Consider the following 17,793-nt stretch of genomic DNA (forward strand, 5'->3'; position numbering starts at 1 on the left):
CTCTGTAAAAACGCCACTCAAACACTTTTTTGCCAGTCGGGTTAATTCTGTTTCCACTTCCTGTTTCACTTTTAACAATAGTGACTGAAAGATTTGTCGAAATTTCGAGACGAGTCTTACAAATGTTTGCATCTCCAAACCTCCTCAGTTAACCTTTCCTCAGTGTGTTGCATCGTTAGTAGTAAGTGGACCAATTACAGCTGTTGTGGTCAGTGTCGTAGTTACATTTCTGGGGAGGTGAAAGAAACTCTACAAGTCCAGTCGCCTTTCTTTAACGTTTTTTGGATTTGTTCAATGGACTCATACTTCTCAAGGAACTTGGAACGCATTGATTTTCTTTACTGAACACTGACCTTTAGGGTCTTTACTCCAACAAATTGAGTTTACTCCTCATATTAAATATTTGTCCCATTAGTTTGTAGTATTGGCCAACACCTTTAAAGTCAAGACACATTTTAACCTTTAACTACAGGCCCTTAAGGAGAGACTCTCTTATTAATAACCTCAGTGGACATGATCAGTGATATCCTTCATATACTTGTGATCTGCATGGATTTAATAGCAAAGGCATTCTTTGCTCAGATGGCCTAGGCAAGCTACCTTGTTATTTTAAACACTTACATGAGGACATAAGACGAGCGCAACCAAGCTTCAGATTTCATTACGGAGAATACCTCTACCACTGTGCTGTGTGATGGGAACAATTTATAATTTCTACATAATTAAGCATGTGTAATTTGCAAAACATCTCAGTGTTCTTTCAGTATTTTGCTTCCTGCAGTAGCAGATGACATTGAAGAAGAGGATACTAAGTTATTCTGTCAAGGATAAGTAAACTCATCAAGACTAATGTCTCGTTTTAATGTTAATTTATCACTGGTCACAATAGCATGACCAGCAACACAGACTTCATCTTTTTTTCTTTTTTTTCTTTTTTTTTTTTTTTAAACGACATGTCTGATTAAAATTATCGGGAACGTTCCAGGTAACGAGCTGTATTTATCGCTGGTGTCAGCGGTGCCACGTTTCAAAATTGCACAGGGCATATTTTGCACATGGGTGAAACTGAGCTCCCAAATTACATTTAATGAAACAGAGAGCCAAACAGAGTAACCTGACAGCAATTAAACTAAAAAACTGTAAACACTAAACTGCAAAGGTTAAGTTTCTAATGCGCTGAAGAATTACTGATTCTCCTGGATTTGTATTTAATTATTACCTTAATGGTTTTAAACACGAACCACAAGCAGACAAATGCAATCTTATCCCGTAGATCAGATACAGAGGCACTGACAGTGTCTGAGTGGTGAACGTGTAAGTGGACGCGTGCTCATTCACAAATCAACGACAACATACACTTTCTATGCTATTCTTTATGTAACTAAACGCCCGCCGCGTCTGGCGTCTACATTAGTCTCGCGATGTAAATCAAAACAATCTACATGTTAATACGTTTCACAGAAATCAGATGGGACGTGTAATGTTCAACCACAAATACATGAAAGAAACTACGTGTCAAATGAACTCTGAAATATTGTCATAGCAGGTTAGAGGTCGTAGATTCTTTTGCGTGGCTTACTTTTGTTTGCATGTGTTTATTCCCTAATTAAATAATACACAGGTCACCTTAACTGGAAGATGCAGAATATCTGGCACAATGTACACCGATCAGCCACAACATTAAAACCACTGACAGGAGGAGCGCGGGAAATGTGTGGATGTTACTTAGACCACCCACCAGACCAGGCATCCCCACCCCACAGCAATGACATATTGTTCCTAAATCGAATTTCCAAAGGGTTCTCTCAATCAAAACAATGATAAAAAGGCACAGATTGATGACACTGTGAAGTAGCGTGGCTGATGTGACTCACAAAGAAATTATGTTTAATTACGAGGCAGCACATTTAAGTTTTACTCAAATTTAGGTTTCAGTCAAACATAATAGTCAACATTATTCAGGAAATTACATTATGGTGTAGCATAGCGCTGTTTATTGTTGGACAATCATACCAAAAATAACTGTGTGTTGTGTCTTGAAGTGCTAAAGTGTTAAAATAAGGGAGAACATTCAGATATTATAAATCATCCTGGTAGTGCGGTCTGTGACATTCTGCCAACATTCTTTCGGGTCACTTTTTTTGTCCTACCTCTGGTGTGGCTGGGGACCCTCCGGCGGCCTGTCGACGAGCTGTGCATGACATGCTGGTAGTGAGACATGTCTGTTGGCGTGTTGGGAACGCGGAAACTGTCCTGGAACCTCTGCATCAAATCCTCTACCGACTCAGTGTTTGGGTCAATGGCTGTGGGAAAGAGATGCAAAGTGAAAATGGCAGCCGTGTCATGGGGCTTTAAAGCAAAAATCATTTTGCAAATACTGACAGACACTCAAGATATTGTTAAAAAAAAATAATAATAAAACAATCCATACGTAGATGTAAAAAAGGAGCATATCCAAATATAGCTTGCTTTTTTATCTTTTATCTTTTTAAGGATAAGAGACTAGATGATATGCACCATAAACCACTAGGCTGTCCCATTTAGACACTGTAAAAAACAGCACCATCTTATTTTGTCTATTCTTTCTTTTTTTTTGTTGTTGTCTTTTTCCTGGCCTTTAAATGATTCCATCAATTCAATATTGCCTCATCTCTACAGGGATCCTGCCAGCGCTTCCCCTGATGGCTCAGTCTCACTCTTCCTGATGAATGACTCCAAAACAACTGGCTGAGGGGGAAGAAAGGAGGCTAGAGAGAGAGAGACGGGTTTGCTTCCTCTTTTCCTTACAGACAGAATGTTAGGAAAGAAGAGGCAGGGGATTTCTCTGACCTGTCGAGATATGTTCTGGCTCATTTGCGTGGGCTAAAATACTAATTATGAGAATCCGGCATATCCGAGAAGGTAGAAATGTAGGTATCTGAATGTCATAATAATATCAAAATATGTGCTTATTATGTATCTCTAGTCCCTGTTACTGCACATTGCTATCAGATATCAGATATATCAGATATGGCTTAAGGCTCTTACTACTCCAGGAGAAGCAAGTTCATGCATCTAGGGCTGTGAGAACAAAATTACGTAATTTTGTTCTCGCAGCCTTCATTTGGGAGCTCTTGCAGCTTGTTCTCAACACACCAACTGGGCAAAACTTTTTTCTCATGTGGTGTTCGGCAACTATTCTGTGAATGGTCAGAAAATGGAAGTGGGCATGGTTAATTTGCTCCCAGGTGTTAAAGGGGAATTACCATTTTTACAACCTGGACCTTATTTCTGCTATAAAATACAATTGTTTACTCACCCATATAACTTTGGTGTCATTTGGAGTCGTTCGGAAGATATTTAGATCCAGCGGAGTGACGCGTATATCCATATAGTGGAAGTGACTGGGGCACCGAAATGCAGCTCTAAATGACGCATTATCCGCCACAAAACTCGTTCATTTCACCAATATTTTGTTATGATACGCGAGTGATATTCCCCGTTGAGTCCGGAGTTACCTGTTGTCATCATCAGGGGTCTGTAGATTGACCTACTAACTTCTGACCTGACCATCTCTGAGCGCCGCGCGCACCCACAGCGGTCGGCTCGTTTACCTGTAACTTGCTACTGCTAGTTTTTTGCAACATGGCTGAATATTTTTCCGATTCTGAGGTTGTGGACAACAACTTTATTTATGATGGATGTCCTTACCGTTTTGAGCCAGAGAATACGGATAAGGAGCTCATTGAAAGGAGGATGTGGGGGCAGAGAGAGGAACAGCTGGCCAAAGAACAACAAACCGCTGCACGTCCGCGAAAAAATAACAGGTATCTCCGGACTCAACGGGGAATAGCACTAGCGTATCATAACAAAATACTGGTGAAATGAACGAGTTTTGCGGCAGATAATGCATTATTTAGTGGCTGCGTTTCGGTGCCCCAGTCACTCCCACTATATGGATATACACAGCGCTCCGCTGGATCTAAATATCTTCCGAACGACTCCAAATGATACCAAAGTTATATGGGTGAGTAAACGATCGCATTTTATGCTAGAAATAAGGTCCAAGTTGTTAAAAACAGTACTTCCCCTTTATTATTTGCGGCGTGACTACTAATCTCTCCTGGGTAGAGATTGGGATACTGTGTATGGTTACATGCTGCATGAATGGCGTGATCCCAAGGACACGGTCATCAAATACGGACACGGTTGATATCCAAAAAAATTTAACAAAAGTGCATCTCCCACAATGCTTAGCGTGTTTGACGTGTGCTGCAGTGGGAGGGCCTTTGAGGACTTGCCAGGAGTTTCTCCTGAAGTATAAATTACTTGGACAGAACAAACTTTTTTTCTTGTTTCCGCAGCCCTAGGAGCGAGAACAAATTTCTTGTGTGTAACGTGCTTTAGACCTTCAATCTAGGAGCAAGGATTTGACTGTATGCGTGAAGCGGAGCCATATCTCCAAGTAAAGTACAGGCTTGGACAACTGTGGTTCCGCACCACTTGGAAAACTGTGAAAACAGCTTTGTCCCCGAACTTACAGCAGCATAGCCATCCCCAAACGACGTGGCCATTCATCACCGCAACCACCAGCACCCCCCACCTATCATCGTCATCTTTTGATCTGTCAGTTTGGCTCTGAGGTGTACTCTACCCATGAATAATGGTGATGTGTTGCTCCCAGTGGACGCTCATCACGCATGCCAATGAGCACGCCAGAGCAGAGGAAGAGGGAGATGAGGGAGGACAAGGGTGAAAATGAAGAGGCAGACGTAGTTGCGCTCTTTTGGATATTATAAATGGAATCATTAACAGAGGCGTATATAGTATTATCCTTGCAACAACACATATTTGTTCACGTTCATTTGTGTCTAAACTCAATTTGCCATGGCCATTGTTTTGTTACAGGGAAATTCTGTCAGTATTTCTACTGAAATTGGACCCCGCTACCTGACACAATAGATGATGCGAAGGGACCATGACCTCATTTGGGGGGACATACGTTGGCTCGAAGACTGCTCTGCTTTTTAAAAGTAGCGAGTGATTTGCGAGTTCAACGGAAAGTCGTCACTGTTGTTTGCTCTTTCGGTATCCCTCAGACATAATGGTTTTGTGTCGAGAAATCCTCATATCCCCTGACAGAGTCTCATGTGTGTCCTGGCTTTGAGCCGCCATGCAGACTGCAGACGGTTGCTTCATTACTCACCGAGCATTATGCAAGTAACGATCATACCACACTGGAACAGATGGGACTTAGTTTTAGTTACGTGAATTACTATTCTGGTGTTTCTCTATAAAAAAATCAAACCAGTCTTGCTTCCGCCCTTGTGTTGTCTTCGCAGCTGTCTCTAACATTTTTCCTCACTCTGGAGGCAGAGTTGTGCATCGGCCATAATGTGTTTTAGCTCGTCTGCCTGGGTGTTAGCTGAGAGAGACATCCATTTATTCAATGCATTGTTGACCTATAATTGGCGGGGAACAAAACACGCTATATAAGTCTTTATACGGTTATCCGTTTAGATGCAGTATGGTATCGAGAATGAGTTGCTGACCAGGACCCCTGCCAATACCTAAGATGCCCAGAAGGCAGACAAAATGCTAAATGGGAGCCAAGCACTGTCAGAGCAGCAGACCCAAACGGCGTAATAATCAAGCAGCTATAGTATCAGCTCTGTGGAATGGTCATATTGTATTGCTGGTAGTAGCTTACGACCATACAATCTATTCTTAAGATGGTGATTGTTGCAAATGTTGAGAAAGTGGCCAAATGTCCATAAGACAAACGTCAATACTGGTCAATTTTAGACATATCATTTTGTTTTCTTCTGTTCTTGAAGGTTGATTAGTAGCCGTAATATGCTTTCACACTGCAAATAACTCCATTAACAACTCTGTTTTTTTTGGGAAATCTAATGAACACCGTGTGCCCAATTTAAATTCCTGTTACAGCTTTTGCTAATATGACTCTTGGAAATCAAACTGTGGCCCAAATGGTTTCCTAGCAACACAATACAAGGTATTTTTTTCTTTCTTTTTTTTATAAGAAATAACAATCTCTGTATCTCTGCATTTAATAATGTACATGCTGTAGCGTTGGTGGGTAAAATGAAGGCAGTAAGTTTCGTTGTATTAATGTGCTTTGTGCGCATAACTGCCGGCGCTGCTGACATCCAATATTACTGCTTGTCATGTGAGTGGCCAGTGACTACTAAGTGGTAAGGTACCAATCACTCATCACCCTAGGCTTTATTAATATGCAGCTCACTACCAGCTACTTCTACCTGCTATTGGTAGTAAGTGTGTTTTTACAAGTCTATCATTAAAGCAATGATCAGCACCTACATATACTTTGTTCTTCCTCTATGACCCCTGGGTCTGGGTCAGTTCAGTATGGAAATACTTGTAGAAATGGCTTAAAACAGAGACATTATGCTACGGCGCAAATTTCCTATTGGAAATTGGGAGTTGGATGCTGAAGCACATACTGTAACAGTTGCTTCTAGCAGTGCTGATGTAAACTAGAGTGTGCTACAGTATATACACCAACCTTTGGGGGTATGAGTAGAATCTGACTTGTTTTGAAAGAGTGCTACCACCACCGTCACTGTCTTCTCAAAAACCAACCAAACTCAACCCTGTTTCTTTCAAAACGCAAGGAAGGAAGGAGGCTCACTTCCCTTCCCGTTCGAACAATACATAATAAACACTCTTGCACACATCACTGCACATGGGTCGTAGTGTTTATAGCCCTGCTACTTGTGTTTCAAGTGTTTAAGAATTTGCTGCGGTCCGTTGAAAACACTCTCACCGTAAGAAGCACTAAACCGTGGAGACGAAGACGGCAAAAGGAGTGGGTGCAATTTATACCTCGAAAACAATAACAAGTTAACCTTTCACAAGAGACAGGTACAGTACACACAACTCAAGTGAGATCAGGGACGTTAAACATAAATGTTTAATTTGCATTTAGTTCTAACAGTTAGCCTTGGGTACACTCTGAGTGAAATGTTTTGTTAGAGAAAATCATACATATTTTGACATTATTTTAGTTTCAGTCCACACTCAGTGGAGCTTTGGATAAGGTATAGTGAAAGTTTGGGACTAAAGTATCTTAAGAAGTGCAAAAAAGTCAAGGCTCTTTGATAAGAAAAATAGCCTCTATTCTCTCCTCTGATTGCTTTAGTCCTTGGCGAACTGTTTAGCAGACTAGATTATTTCCATTAGAATCAGAAGAATGTGTTATGCAGATACGTTTCAGTGTAAACAGTGAAGCCGCCAAGATTTTATTAAGTGTGTGTGTTTTAAATAATGATAAGCCTCAACTTTACCTGTTGTGTAAATGTACCATCTGAGACATGCTGCAAATTAAAGTAGGAAAACAAGACCATAGTGCAATTATTTAATCACACGTGGGAGAGCGGCAAACACCATCCTTCATAAAAAGCCAGTACAGACTAGGGGTTGAACGACTTCAGATTTTTAAAAGTCAACTATTATGTCGTGAAAGTTGAGTCGAAGTCGACTATTAATACTTTGCAACAATGGAATCTGTATTCTTAACCTGAATACATATTGTAGCATCTCACACAAAGGAAGCTACGGAGGCTTTCTGTAAGTTTATTGAAGCTTAAACATGAACTACTGTCGGCCTTAGCCCATGCCAACACCGCAACGTCAGCCTGACACTTCAGATATGCGTCTCTCATTCGGCAAACTCTCAGTGCGGCCATAACCTCCGTCTATCGCATGGTGCATTCACTGACATCAAGGACAAACAATGTCAACTAACAGAACACAATAGAACTGAACATAAACACATGAGCAGTAATAATAATAGTAACAGTACTCCACAGCGTGTTGTGAGAAAGGATGGTGTGATAAAAAAACAAAAAAACACGGTATTTCTCAGAAGCCTTTTCCTTGTACTGCAGGGCCTTTATACTAAAGGTATAATAACTTGAAATTCAATGAAAGACAATGATGACTGAAAATGACAATGAAATTCACTAGCAAATTGTTGATTTGCAGCCTCCTTCTCTCTGTTAGAACAGGATGTTTGGAGAAACTGTACTTGCATAAATACACAAGTGTCTATTACAGTAGTACTTCTGTTGTATTTTAAGACTGACATGACACGGTAGTATGAGGTTCAACTTTCGTCAAGTATTTCCACACACTTGATGAACCTTGGCTAGTTTGCTGCAACGACCCACTGGGCTCCTCACCTGTCTACTCTGAGGCATCCGTGTTGTTACTGTCACGTGATCAGTGACTAGTCGACCTTATGCTTAAAGCGACATGGCACAGCAGTAAAGTCGACTAATAGACTAGTCAGTACAACCCCTAGTACAGACATTTCACAACCATCTACGTCTTCGTATTTTACACCTAAGACTATGACCCAATATTACAAAAGTCCAGGAACTGCTGGGAGAACAATTTTAGGGTAAAAAAGTTGAAATTTCAACTCAAAGGAGGTTGAAATGAGTCTGTGTCACCCATTACATAACAGTAGAGTTAAATGAGCCTCATTCCTTTTAGGCATTTATGCAAGTGCTAGGCTGGTACCAGGGGTTTAGCAAACAAACAAGCACAGCTGAACACACTGGCAGTTAAACTTTAATCTGCCTTGACTGAGGATAGTCTGCAACAATAAGTTGGAGGTTAACTGCCTTCCATACATATTTTATGGCCTCTTTTTAGTTCTTTGTTCCACTTTGAGGAAGAAATAGATTTTAGGGCAAACAGAAGCTCAGAGCCACTATCCTTGAAACACCTTTGTCTCCACAGGTTGTCTGCCCATCATGGTCCCTTTTTTACCCCCTAATGCACACCGATCAGCCACAACATTAAACCCACTGTCCGGTGACGTAAATGACATTGACCATCTTGTGACAATGCATTGCTCTGCTGGGACACTTTTGGACCTGGCATTCATAGGGATATTACTTAGATATGTACCACCCACTTAGACCAGACCAGGCACCCCCACCGCAAAGCAATGGCACTCCTTGATGGATACCATCCTATACCACATCTGTCATATCGGTCAACCCATAGGACCCAAAGGCCCCCACTAACAACATTCTGTTGGCAGGACACCCTCAGAAGGCCCAAGTCCAATCTCTGATGTCAAACTGTTTTGGAGGCACAAGGGAGACCTACACAATATTAGGAAGGAGGCCATAATGTTATGCCTGATCGGTGTACAGTATGTCTTGACTCTCAAACAAATAATAAACATAACGGTGGGTAATGTGGTATGGAGGCCTGCAATAGCGTGAAATGTAAGACACAGGAAGGTATACATTTCTGCTGTATTCTATTTCCTATATGGTCTCCCAATTTTTCACTTCTGTCAGAAGCAACTACCAAAATATTTTATTCTGACATTTGTTTTCCCCTAGACCCCGAATCCACTGGCTTCTCATTTTGAGTTCAATGTCAGCTAAAGCCCTGGTGCCTTTATTTTCTTCTTTTCATCTCCTTTATCTGCAGTTACTCCCTTATCAGTGCAGAGTGTGTGTGTTAACAGTGTCTCATAAGCAGTGGATGTCAACAGCACAACGCCTCAGTCAACTTATTCCTGGTGGTCTCGTGGTGCCCACAACGAAAAGATAACCCTACTCAATTTTCTCTTTTTTGCTCGGCTGCGCCACTGGGCTTGCTTGTGTGTTTATGCGGGCTTTTGCGAAAGCGCGCGTGTCTATATGCACGTGTTTGCTTTTGTCCACATAAATGTTTGCACACGCCTTAACTGCCGCCCCGTGTTTACTCGTTACTTCCCGTCTGCGGAGCGCATTGCTTTCACAGTTGTGTGGAAAGCATAGCAGATTACATAAAGCGGCATCCAGACACAGCTTTCCCTTGTCTTTACCATAAGGTGACCATCAAGCCAAACAATAAACAAATCAAACTTATCTGAAACCTGATAACAGTTTAATTGTATATATGCATTAGAAATGGCTGTCTCAAAGACGTGTTATATTACAGATACGGATGTGTGATACTCAACATCATATACTTTCGAATTTCATCTCAAGACCACGGAACGGCGAACATCTGAAAAAGGATTTTGCTGAAGTGTCAACTCCAGACATAATGCAATCTATCTGCTTCTGCCTCCACCTCCTTCCTCCTCCTCCTCTCCCTTTTCTGCTACTCTCATTCCCGGCTTCCCCCGGGACCTCATTGGTGAGCAATGCGCTCACACGGATCCAGAGAGGTAAAATATGATGCCGTTCGCTTTTCTGATGGACATGTACTCAGTGTTCTTATTAAGGGTCCGCTAAGGTGACAGGAAAGCGCCACTAGTCAGGCAAAACACAAGAAGGGTTAGCGTTAACAAGCTACTGCCAGACGAACAGATTGCACTGGGAGGACAGATTATTATAGATCTGCACATGCAGCACGTACCGACCGACTAAACCTCAAATGCTTAAAATATAAGGTGATATTTTTCCTGTTTAATGGCTTTCCTCTATTTGCATTTTGACGCTATTCACTTATGACTGCCAGAGCAATTATTTCAGGTAAATAAATGCGGGGTATACGACGCCCATATGGTCAAGCATCGGATAAATCTGTCTGTTTTTTAAATTAGTTTCTGTAGCACTCTAATGCTAATGGAGGTAGATGAAATAAACACAACAGACTGCAAGTGAATGGGTCAAACTCGTCCTCATCGCCCAGACACCTCTCGGTTAAGCCGGCGTTTTAGAAACCCTTCTGTCTTTGACGAATTCGTTACAATCCTTGACGTTTCATTTAGTTTGACTGGTGAAAAATCCTTACTTAATGACAAGAGGAACGAGCGGCAAAACAAGAACACGAGCAAGGAGCATGTGGGTGGCGTATTTCAGGCTCTGTGTTAGAAACGAAGTTAGAAGATGAGCGATTGTTTTTTGTTTCCCAGCGTAATTATTTCAAAAGTAGAAAAACTTCAGCAGAGCTATAATTACTGTCCATGCGGATGGCGCGTTACAATCAGTTACAAAATCATCAGATTTAGACGGCATAAACTGATGAACAAATGCATTTTTTATTTAATTTTTTCTGCAGTGAGATTCATGGGTGGATCGCAAATTTGCCGAAGCAGAGGTTTCTAAATATATATCGCCGGGTATCATGACAAAATCTGATCCGATGGCGCCTTTATCAAGATGCCTGTTACCTTCACAGGAAATAACACCAAGCCCCAGGAAGGGCAACAGCTGTTCTGTCAGCAAAAAAATAAAAAATAAATAAAACACACTGAAGGACTGGCTACTCTAAAAAAGCCAAATGAACAAGACTTGGCCGGCTTTCACTAAACCGCTGATACAGCCTATGGGAATTACTGTCTGTCAGAAACTGAAACCTTTGACCACGACTCTCGGTCCACAAATAGTGCTTGACCCTTATTTCTCTTAGGCTCAAGATGATATTTCCTCTTCACTGAAAGTCGGTGAAACGCAGGGGCAACATTTTCAGGCTCTTCACCCGAGCCCTGTGTCCCGAGGCAGGTGGCGATACAGCTTCCATTGCAGCTTGGAAGATGGATTACAGAGTGCTCTGAATCCACACACACGCGCACACACACATATATGGTGCTGTAACAGCAGACTCTAGACTTTATTCAATAACGTACCACATTTCAGGCTCCAACGTCTGTCTTCGAGAACGGGATTTTGAGCCAGCAGACGATTCCTATATACAACTTTTTTTAAAATTTCTGTTTACATGTAGCGGCCCCAGGAGTAGTAGCAGAGTTTTCTCTATCCAATGAAAATCTCTGATCATCTTCCAAATGTCAGTCAGGATGAATTTTAATAACCTTGATAATCCCTTCAGATGTAAATGCTGTAAACATCATAAGCACTATCTCACTAATAAAGCAAGGGGTATTTGTATACGTGCAAGTGTATCTGCCCGTCCTTTGCTTCTCTTAACAACCGCTAATTTCATTTACTTCACGCACGGCGGGTGTATTTCTGGGGACTGGTTGTTTGAAAGAGCGTTGCTTGGCGAATCCGCATTTTGAGCATGCGCTGCACTTTCCGTTATCTATAAGAGCGCCCATTAATTATAGAGGGTTATGTGTCGGCTTATCCTTGCTGTGATTGGGCAAGAGGATGGGGTATACCATCAGAATGTCACAAGTCAAGCAACCTTTCGTGCTCACATGCACACTAAATAACCCAACATGCATACCTAAAAGAAGGCTGAAAATATAAATGGAACCTGGACTGGACTGTTTTCACTGTTCATCCAAGGGGTTTCCTCAGTTTTGAAGGATGGTGTCAAACTGCAGAAGCCACTTGGATGACTGGCAAAACATCACGACGGAACTTGGATACGCCATCGAGAATCTTTACAGATGTCCAAAACGTTCATGTCTTTGCATTGTGGGAAACAAAAGCCAGAGAACCTGGAAAAACCTGGAGAAATTATCATATGCACCAATCAGCCACGACATTAAAACCACTGTGAAGTAACAGGTGAAGTAAATGACAATGACCATCTTGTGACAATTCAATGTTCTGCTGGGAAACTTTTGGACCTGGCATTCGTGTGGATGTTACTTAGACACGTACCACCCACCTAGACCAGACCAGGCACCCCTACCTAATAGCAATGGTCCCCTTTGATGGCAGCAGCCATCCCCAGCAGGATGCCGCCTGACATAGGCGCACACACGAAAACGGTTTAGGAACAACGCAAAAAAAACGTGAAGAACAGCACAAGGTGTTGACCTGGCCTCCAAATTCACTTGATCCCAAACTGATCAAGTATCTGTGGGATGCACTGGAACAAGCCTGATCCACAGAGGCCCGTCCCCTCAACCCATAAGACCCAAAGGCCCCCATGACAGGACACCCTCAGAAGGCCCATGTCCATTCTCTGGTGAGTCAGAACAGTTTTGGAGGCACACTGGAGACCTACACAATATTAGGAAGGTGGTCATAATATTATGCCCAGTATATACTGTCTATGACATATACATATCATATATATTAACATTAAGCTTTCATAACTCAATGTATAAATCCTAAGCTGCTAATATGTAGAGTTTATAAAGTTTAAAACCATCCGTAACCATACGTCATATGAGCACTTATAGCCGTGAAGAGCACCAAGCAGTAACCCTAAAGAAATGAAAACTACTTTCCCCCAAATGGAAACCAATGCTTTGAACTCCATTTCCAATTCAATGCCACTTCTTTCACATGCACATTTTAACAACCGGGAGTCAGTTATGGACTTTTCCCTATTCTTAGGCACACCGTCTGTCAGCCAAACAGCATTTATATTCACGGAGAGAGAGACGTAGCCGCGAGGGAAATGATGGGAGCATTTCTGTAGGTCTTTGGACACTACAAACCCCCTGCTGTTTTAATTTGGAGCAAATCGGCGGGAAGAGAGGAGGCTGGGAGTCCAAGAAATTAAATTCCTGCAGATTTCTATGTTTTTTATTACGTTTCATTTTATTACTCACTTTCTCATTCCTACATTCAACCACACACACACACACACACACACACACACACACACACTACAGTCACATCTTTATTCCCTTGTTTTTCTCCTCTCCTTCACGGCTTGGGGAGCAAATGAGTGCACAGGAGATCAATGGGGAGGGAGAGGAGGGTTCAGCCCCGGCTCTGATTCCCTCTGTGATTTATTAAATTTGCCATTGTTTCGATGGGAGCAGTCCAGTGTAGCTCTCCGGGAAAGCCTTCACAGCAGCGCTTCTGGAAGTGTGACAGGTACATGAGAGGAGAGTAAGAGGTTAGACAGAAACAAAGCAAAAAGACAAAAGTGTCGGAGGAGACAGGAGATCCAGCGTCGCGGGACGCGGGGGATCCAGACGTGAATGGAGAAAGGCTAAAAGGGGGAAGAGATAAAGACTGAGAAGTGTGGGGAAGAGATGGCGAGACAATGGGTGCCACTGGTATTAAAGGAGAGCGGAAGGAGATGACGGTGATTGGAATAAGCCGCAGATAAGGGGATCCAGTGGAGAGAAAGAAGGGTAAAAAAAAAAAATATAAAAAATAAGCTGAATACATAAGAAGGAGGCAGATAGTGAGGGGGAAAAAAGTGATCCCTGAAGAAAAAGAGGAAGAGACAACCAAATAAAAAGGAGTCAGGGTGAAATAACTAAAATGCAAAGAGTGCACAATATTACTGAGGCAAAAACACAAAAATGTGTGAAATCATCAGAATCCAAACAATGTGTCGGTGGTGGTTTATATCACACACTCAGGCACACCGAGACTGCTCGAGCTGAGCAACGGCTTAACCGTATAGGTTCTCTCTGACATCTCTAAATTAACGGGGAGTTCAGTTCGGCTGCATATGTCGGACATCAAGAACTTTTTGTTAGACCGGCGTTCTGGGAAAACCCGCAACGAGAGATTCGACAAGAGACGAATCGGACAGCTGCACCAAAATGAGAGGAAAGTTTCACCATCTCCCTCTTGACACTGCACAGTTTTCCTATGGCGACTGCCAAGACGGAACAAAACGAAAATATATTGACACTGGGGAACTCTGGAGGACTACAAAACAACCAGAACAGACGAAAACGCGCCCACGCTGCCTCCTCTTCTCTTTTGTCTGCAGGATTTGAAGACTCACTGTCTCATGCCTCGTCATTCCTAGCCACGGGAAAACTTGCAATGCCCCCATCTTTAGTCGAACACTTCTCCTTTCTGCTAGCCTTTGCCTCCGCTTGCATATTTTAAGGCCTGCGCCGTTGTAAGGGGAGCGAGAATAAAGTGCTATCTATAGCTCCGCTCTTGCCACGGGCCAGAATAAAATATGGATGTGTCTCCCCGTGCTTTCTCAGCTGAACACTGCAGGCCAACCTCTGACCTCCAGCTGCTCCAGACAGGCTGAAGCACCTGACTGATAATCGCGAATGAGCTCATGTCACCAGTTTTAACATATGGGAATATTTTAAATGCATTTATCTTTCATGGCAGTGCACAACACTGCAAAAAAAATGAATCATTCTGTGTGTGAATTCTTGATAAGTAGCAATGCCACAGTGGCGTGCAGCCTATTATGGGCAAGAAACACCTAGAAACACCTACTGTACGGCTTGTTCTGCTCAGTAAGTATGCAGAATGAGTAACAGGGTACAATGAGTCCAAACGACGTCCTTATTATTTTATCCTAGGAGGTTCAAGAAGTCAAACTAAAGGCTTCACTACCAATCTTTACTTTCTTCTTTTCTTACTGCAAATCAACACCTTTCATGTCTCTAAAAACACACAAGAATGAAGTTGTTTTCCTTACTAAAAGTGTCATGTTTGCAGAGAGCAACCGCTTGCACCGAGATGAGCAGAAGGCAAGCACGAGTACAAAAGATATCTTTATTTTTTATATGCTGGGAGGTTGAAGGAGCCAAGATCACATGCAAAATCCCTACTCAACTTCGCAAGCATCTCCAGTTTAAGTATTTAGTACCATTGTTCACTTTTCTTTTCTTTCTTTTCACTTTTTAAACTATACATCAACATGTTTGTCCCCGAACACCCACAATGAGCATTGTGGAAAAAGGAGTCAGACAGCAACTACTTGTACAGAGATGAAATCCATCAACCTGCCCTGATAATCAGATCATTTTAATAAGTTAGTCAGGTGGCTCCACCTTCTATCAGCATCTCGTATCAGAATATCTTCACAATCGCTTTAACATCTTCTTATCATCGTACTTCTAAAAATGACTGCCGCAACAGTGCCCATTACTGGGAGAAGCCACGGCTGATTGTGTCTTATTAACCTAGGATTACTAACTCCTCTCAGACTTCAGAGCTACTTTTAGCTCCTAAGATGTTCTGTGAATACAGCCCCTGGAGTGTAACCTCCGTGCCCCCCTCTCTCTCACCCCGTCTCATTTCTCTCTGTGTGTAGCCGAATGAAGCAGTGGAACATCTCAGCAAAGGTGATAACACTGGACTCAGCAGACAAATGGGGTTGATTCCTGACTGAAAATAAAACGGGGCTCTGGGGAGGACATCCTTTGACTTTTTCTCAACTTCTAAGACATGTAATGATTGCTGATGAAGTGAGGGATTTATCATCATCATCATCATCATCGTCCTGGCAAATAGAGTCCACTAAGGGAGTATTGCTTACAGTCCTATTGAATGCAATATATCGGATAACATTACTGAAAATGTGAGTACTAATGTGCTGGAATGGGGTGTACTTGACAAAGACGATGTGATCATTACCATTTCTACACTAATCAGGCATAACATTATGACCTAATATTGTGTTTTTTTTGCCTTTCAAAACAGTTTGACATTAGAGAATGGACATGGGCCTTCTGAGGGTGTCCTGTGGTGTCTGGCAACAGAATGTTGTTAGTGGGCGGTCTTTGGGTCCTATGGGTTGGAGGGAGGGGCCTCTGTGGATAATCCCACAGATACTTGACCACTTCATCAAGGAGTACCATTTCTATGAGGTAGGGCTGCCTGGTCTGGTCTAGATGGGTGGTACACGTCTACGTAACATCCACATGAATGCCAGGTCCAAAAGTTTCCCAGCAGTACATTGTATTGTCACAAGACAGTCAATGTTATTTACTTCTCCTGTCAGTGGTTTTAATGATGTGGCTGATCGGTGCAAATGCACTTTAAATGATTAAGTAATGAAGAAGTATTGAAGATGTGGATCCATCCATCACACCAAACTGAAGTTGGACGTAGCTTTCGGTTCAAAACTTTTACAACAATTGGAAAAGGAATGATTGAGTACAAAAATTTAATCACAACGCAGTTTGACTTTGGGTATATTTAATTGCAGGCTTATTATGATTTTCTTTCGATGGTTACTAATGAGTGCACCGTGATGGTGGAAAGCAGCATTAAAACTTTCGACAGATCTCAGAGACGCAACAAGAAATATTACAAATCATTTCCCGATCTTGCTGGAGTGTCACTGAGGAATTTCCGGCACGTGCAGGAGCGGAAATGAAGCAGAAAAGATATTATGCAAATATAATTACGATAGGGTGCCAATTTATCACGCCCCGAGATAATTCATCACACCCTGAAACAATCCAGTAAATTTAATACCCTGCGAGCAACAGTATTTTTCCTGCAATTGCGTATTGACCCAAATGTAGGTGGAGGTGAACTCGTGGAGGCCTTGTTTGTGGCTTTACCTCTTGCAAAGTTTGATTTCAGGTCTAATTTTGCTTCCGCGTAGGATTTTTGTAAATGATCACCCAGCACTTCTTTAACCGCCTTCCTCTTGTAAGTCCATTTATTGAGGTTCATTCCTTCTGCTCCTTCTGTAATTTCAGATAAATCCAAGCCTGATGTTGTGGTATTTTCACTCTGTATTTCACTGCCTTTTTTCCTCACTGATTTTTCTCTGCTTTCCTCTTTAAAAGTAGCTGCAATCAAGCCTTCACAGATGCCGTCCAATGTGAAGAGTAGCATGATCACTCTAATGAACCGAGAGTCTCCGAAATACTGGGAGCGCAAGAAAAAAAAAAGAAAAAGAAAAAATATTGAGGGATAAATTGACCATTACGCGGGGGTGACCGGCCTAAACCACATTTCAAAAGAGCCTCATAAAGACGGCTCGCGAGCTGGCATGCAATCGACCCACACGTATTGATCGGACGTGGCTTTGATGCTTACAAACCCATTTCTACAGCCATGTTTTTTATTTTTTTTTTAATTCCGTGATTTCGAAAGTTTCATTTCTAAATGAGTTACTGCACCTGGACTAATCGTCCCCAAGCTGTTTTTTTTTTTACCCTCTTTATTAAAGCATTTTCTGCTCTAAATGATCTATTCAGCTGCTGTGTTG

At 42.1% G+C, this 17,793-nt stretch overlaps 1 protein-coding gene across 1 annotated transcript in view; it reads right to left on the reverse strand.

Annotated features, from left to right (window-relative positions):
- astn2 (astrotactin 2) overlaps positions 1–17,793 on the reverse strand; it is a gene marked incomplete at its 5' end in the record, with an annotated part of 268,101 nt that overhangs the window by 160,225 nt on the left and 90,083 nt on the right. Inside the window, one exon of the mRNA XM_084572312.1 lies at positions 2,151–2,303. Within this exon, the coding sequence (XP_084428438.1) occupies positions 2,151–2,303 (153 nt within the window). The remainder of the gene's footprint in view (positions 1–2,150; positions 2,304–17,793) is intronic.

Source organism: Chelon labrosus (genome assembly GCF_963514085.1).
Source record: "Chelon labrosus genome assembly, chromosome: 22".
NCBI classification, from domain to species: Eukaryota; Metazoa; Chordata; class Actinopteri; order Mugiliformes; family Mugilidae; genus Chelon; species Chelon labrosus.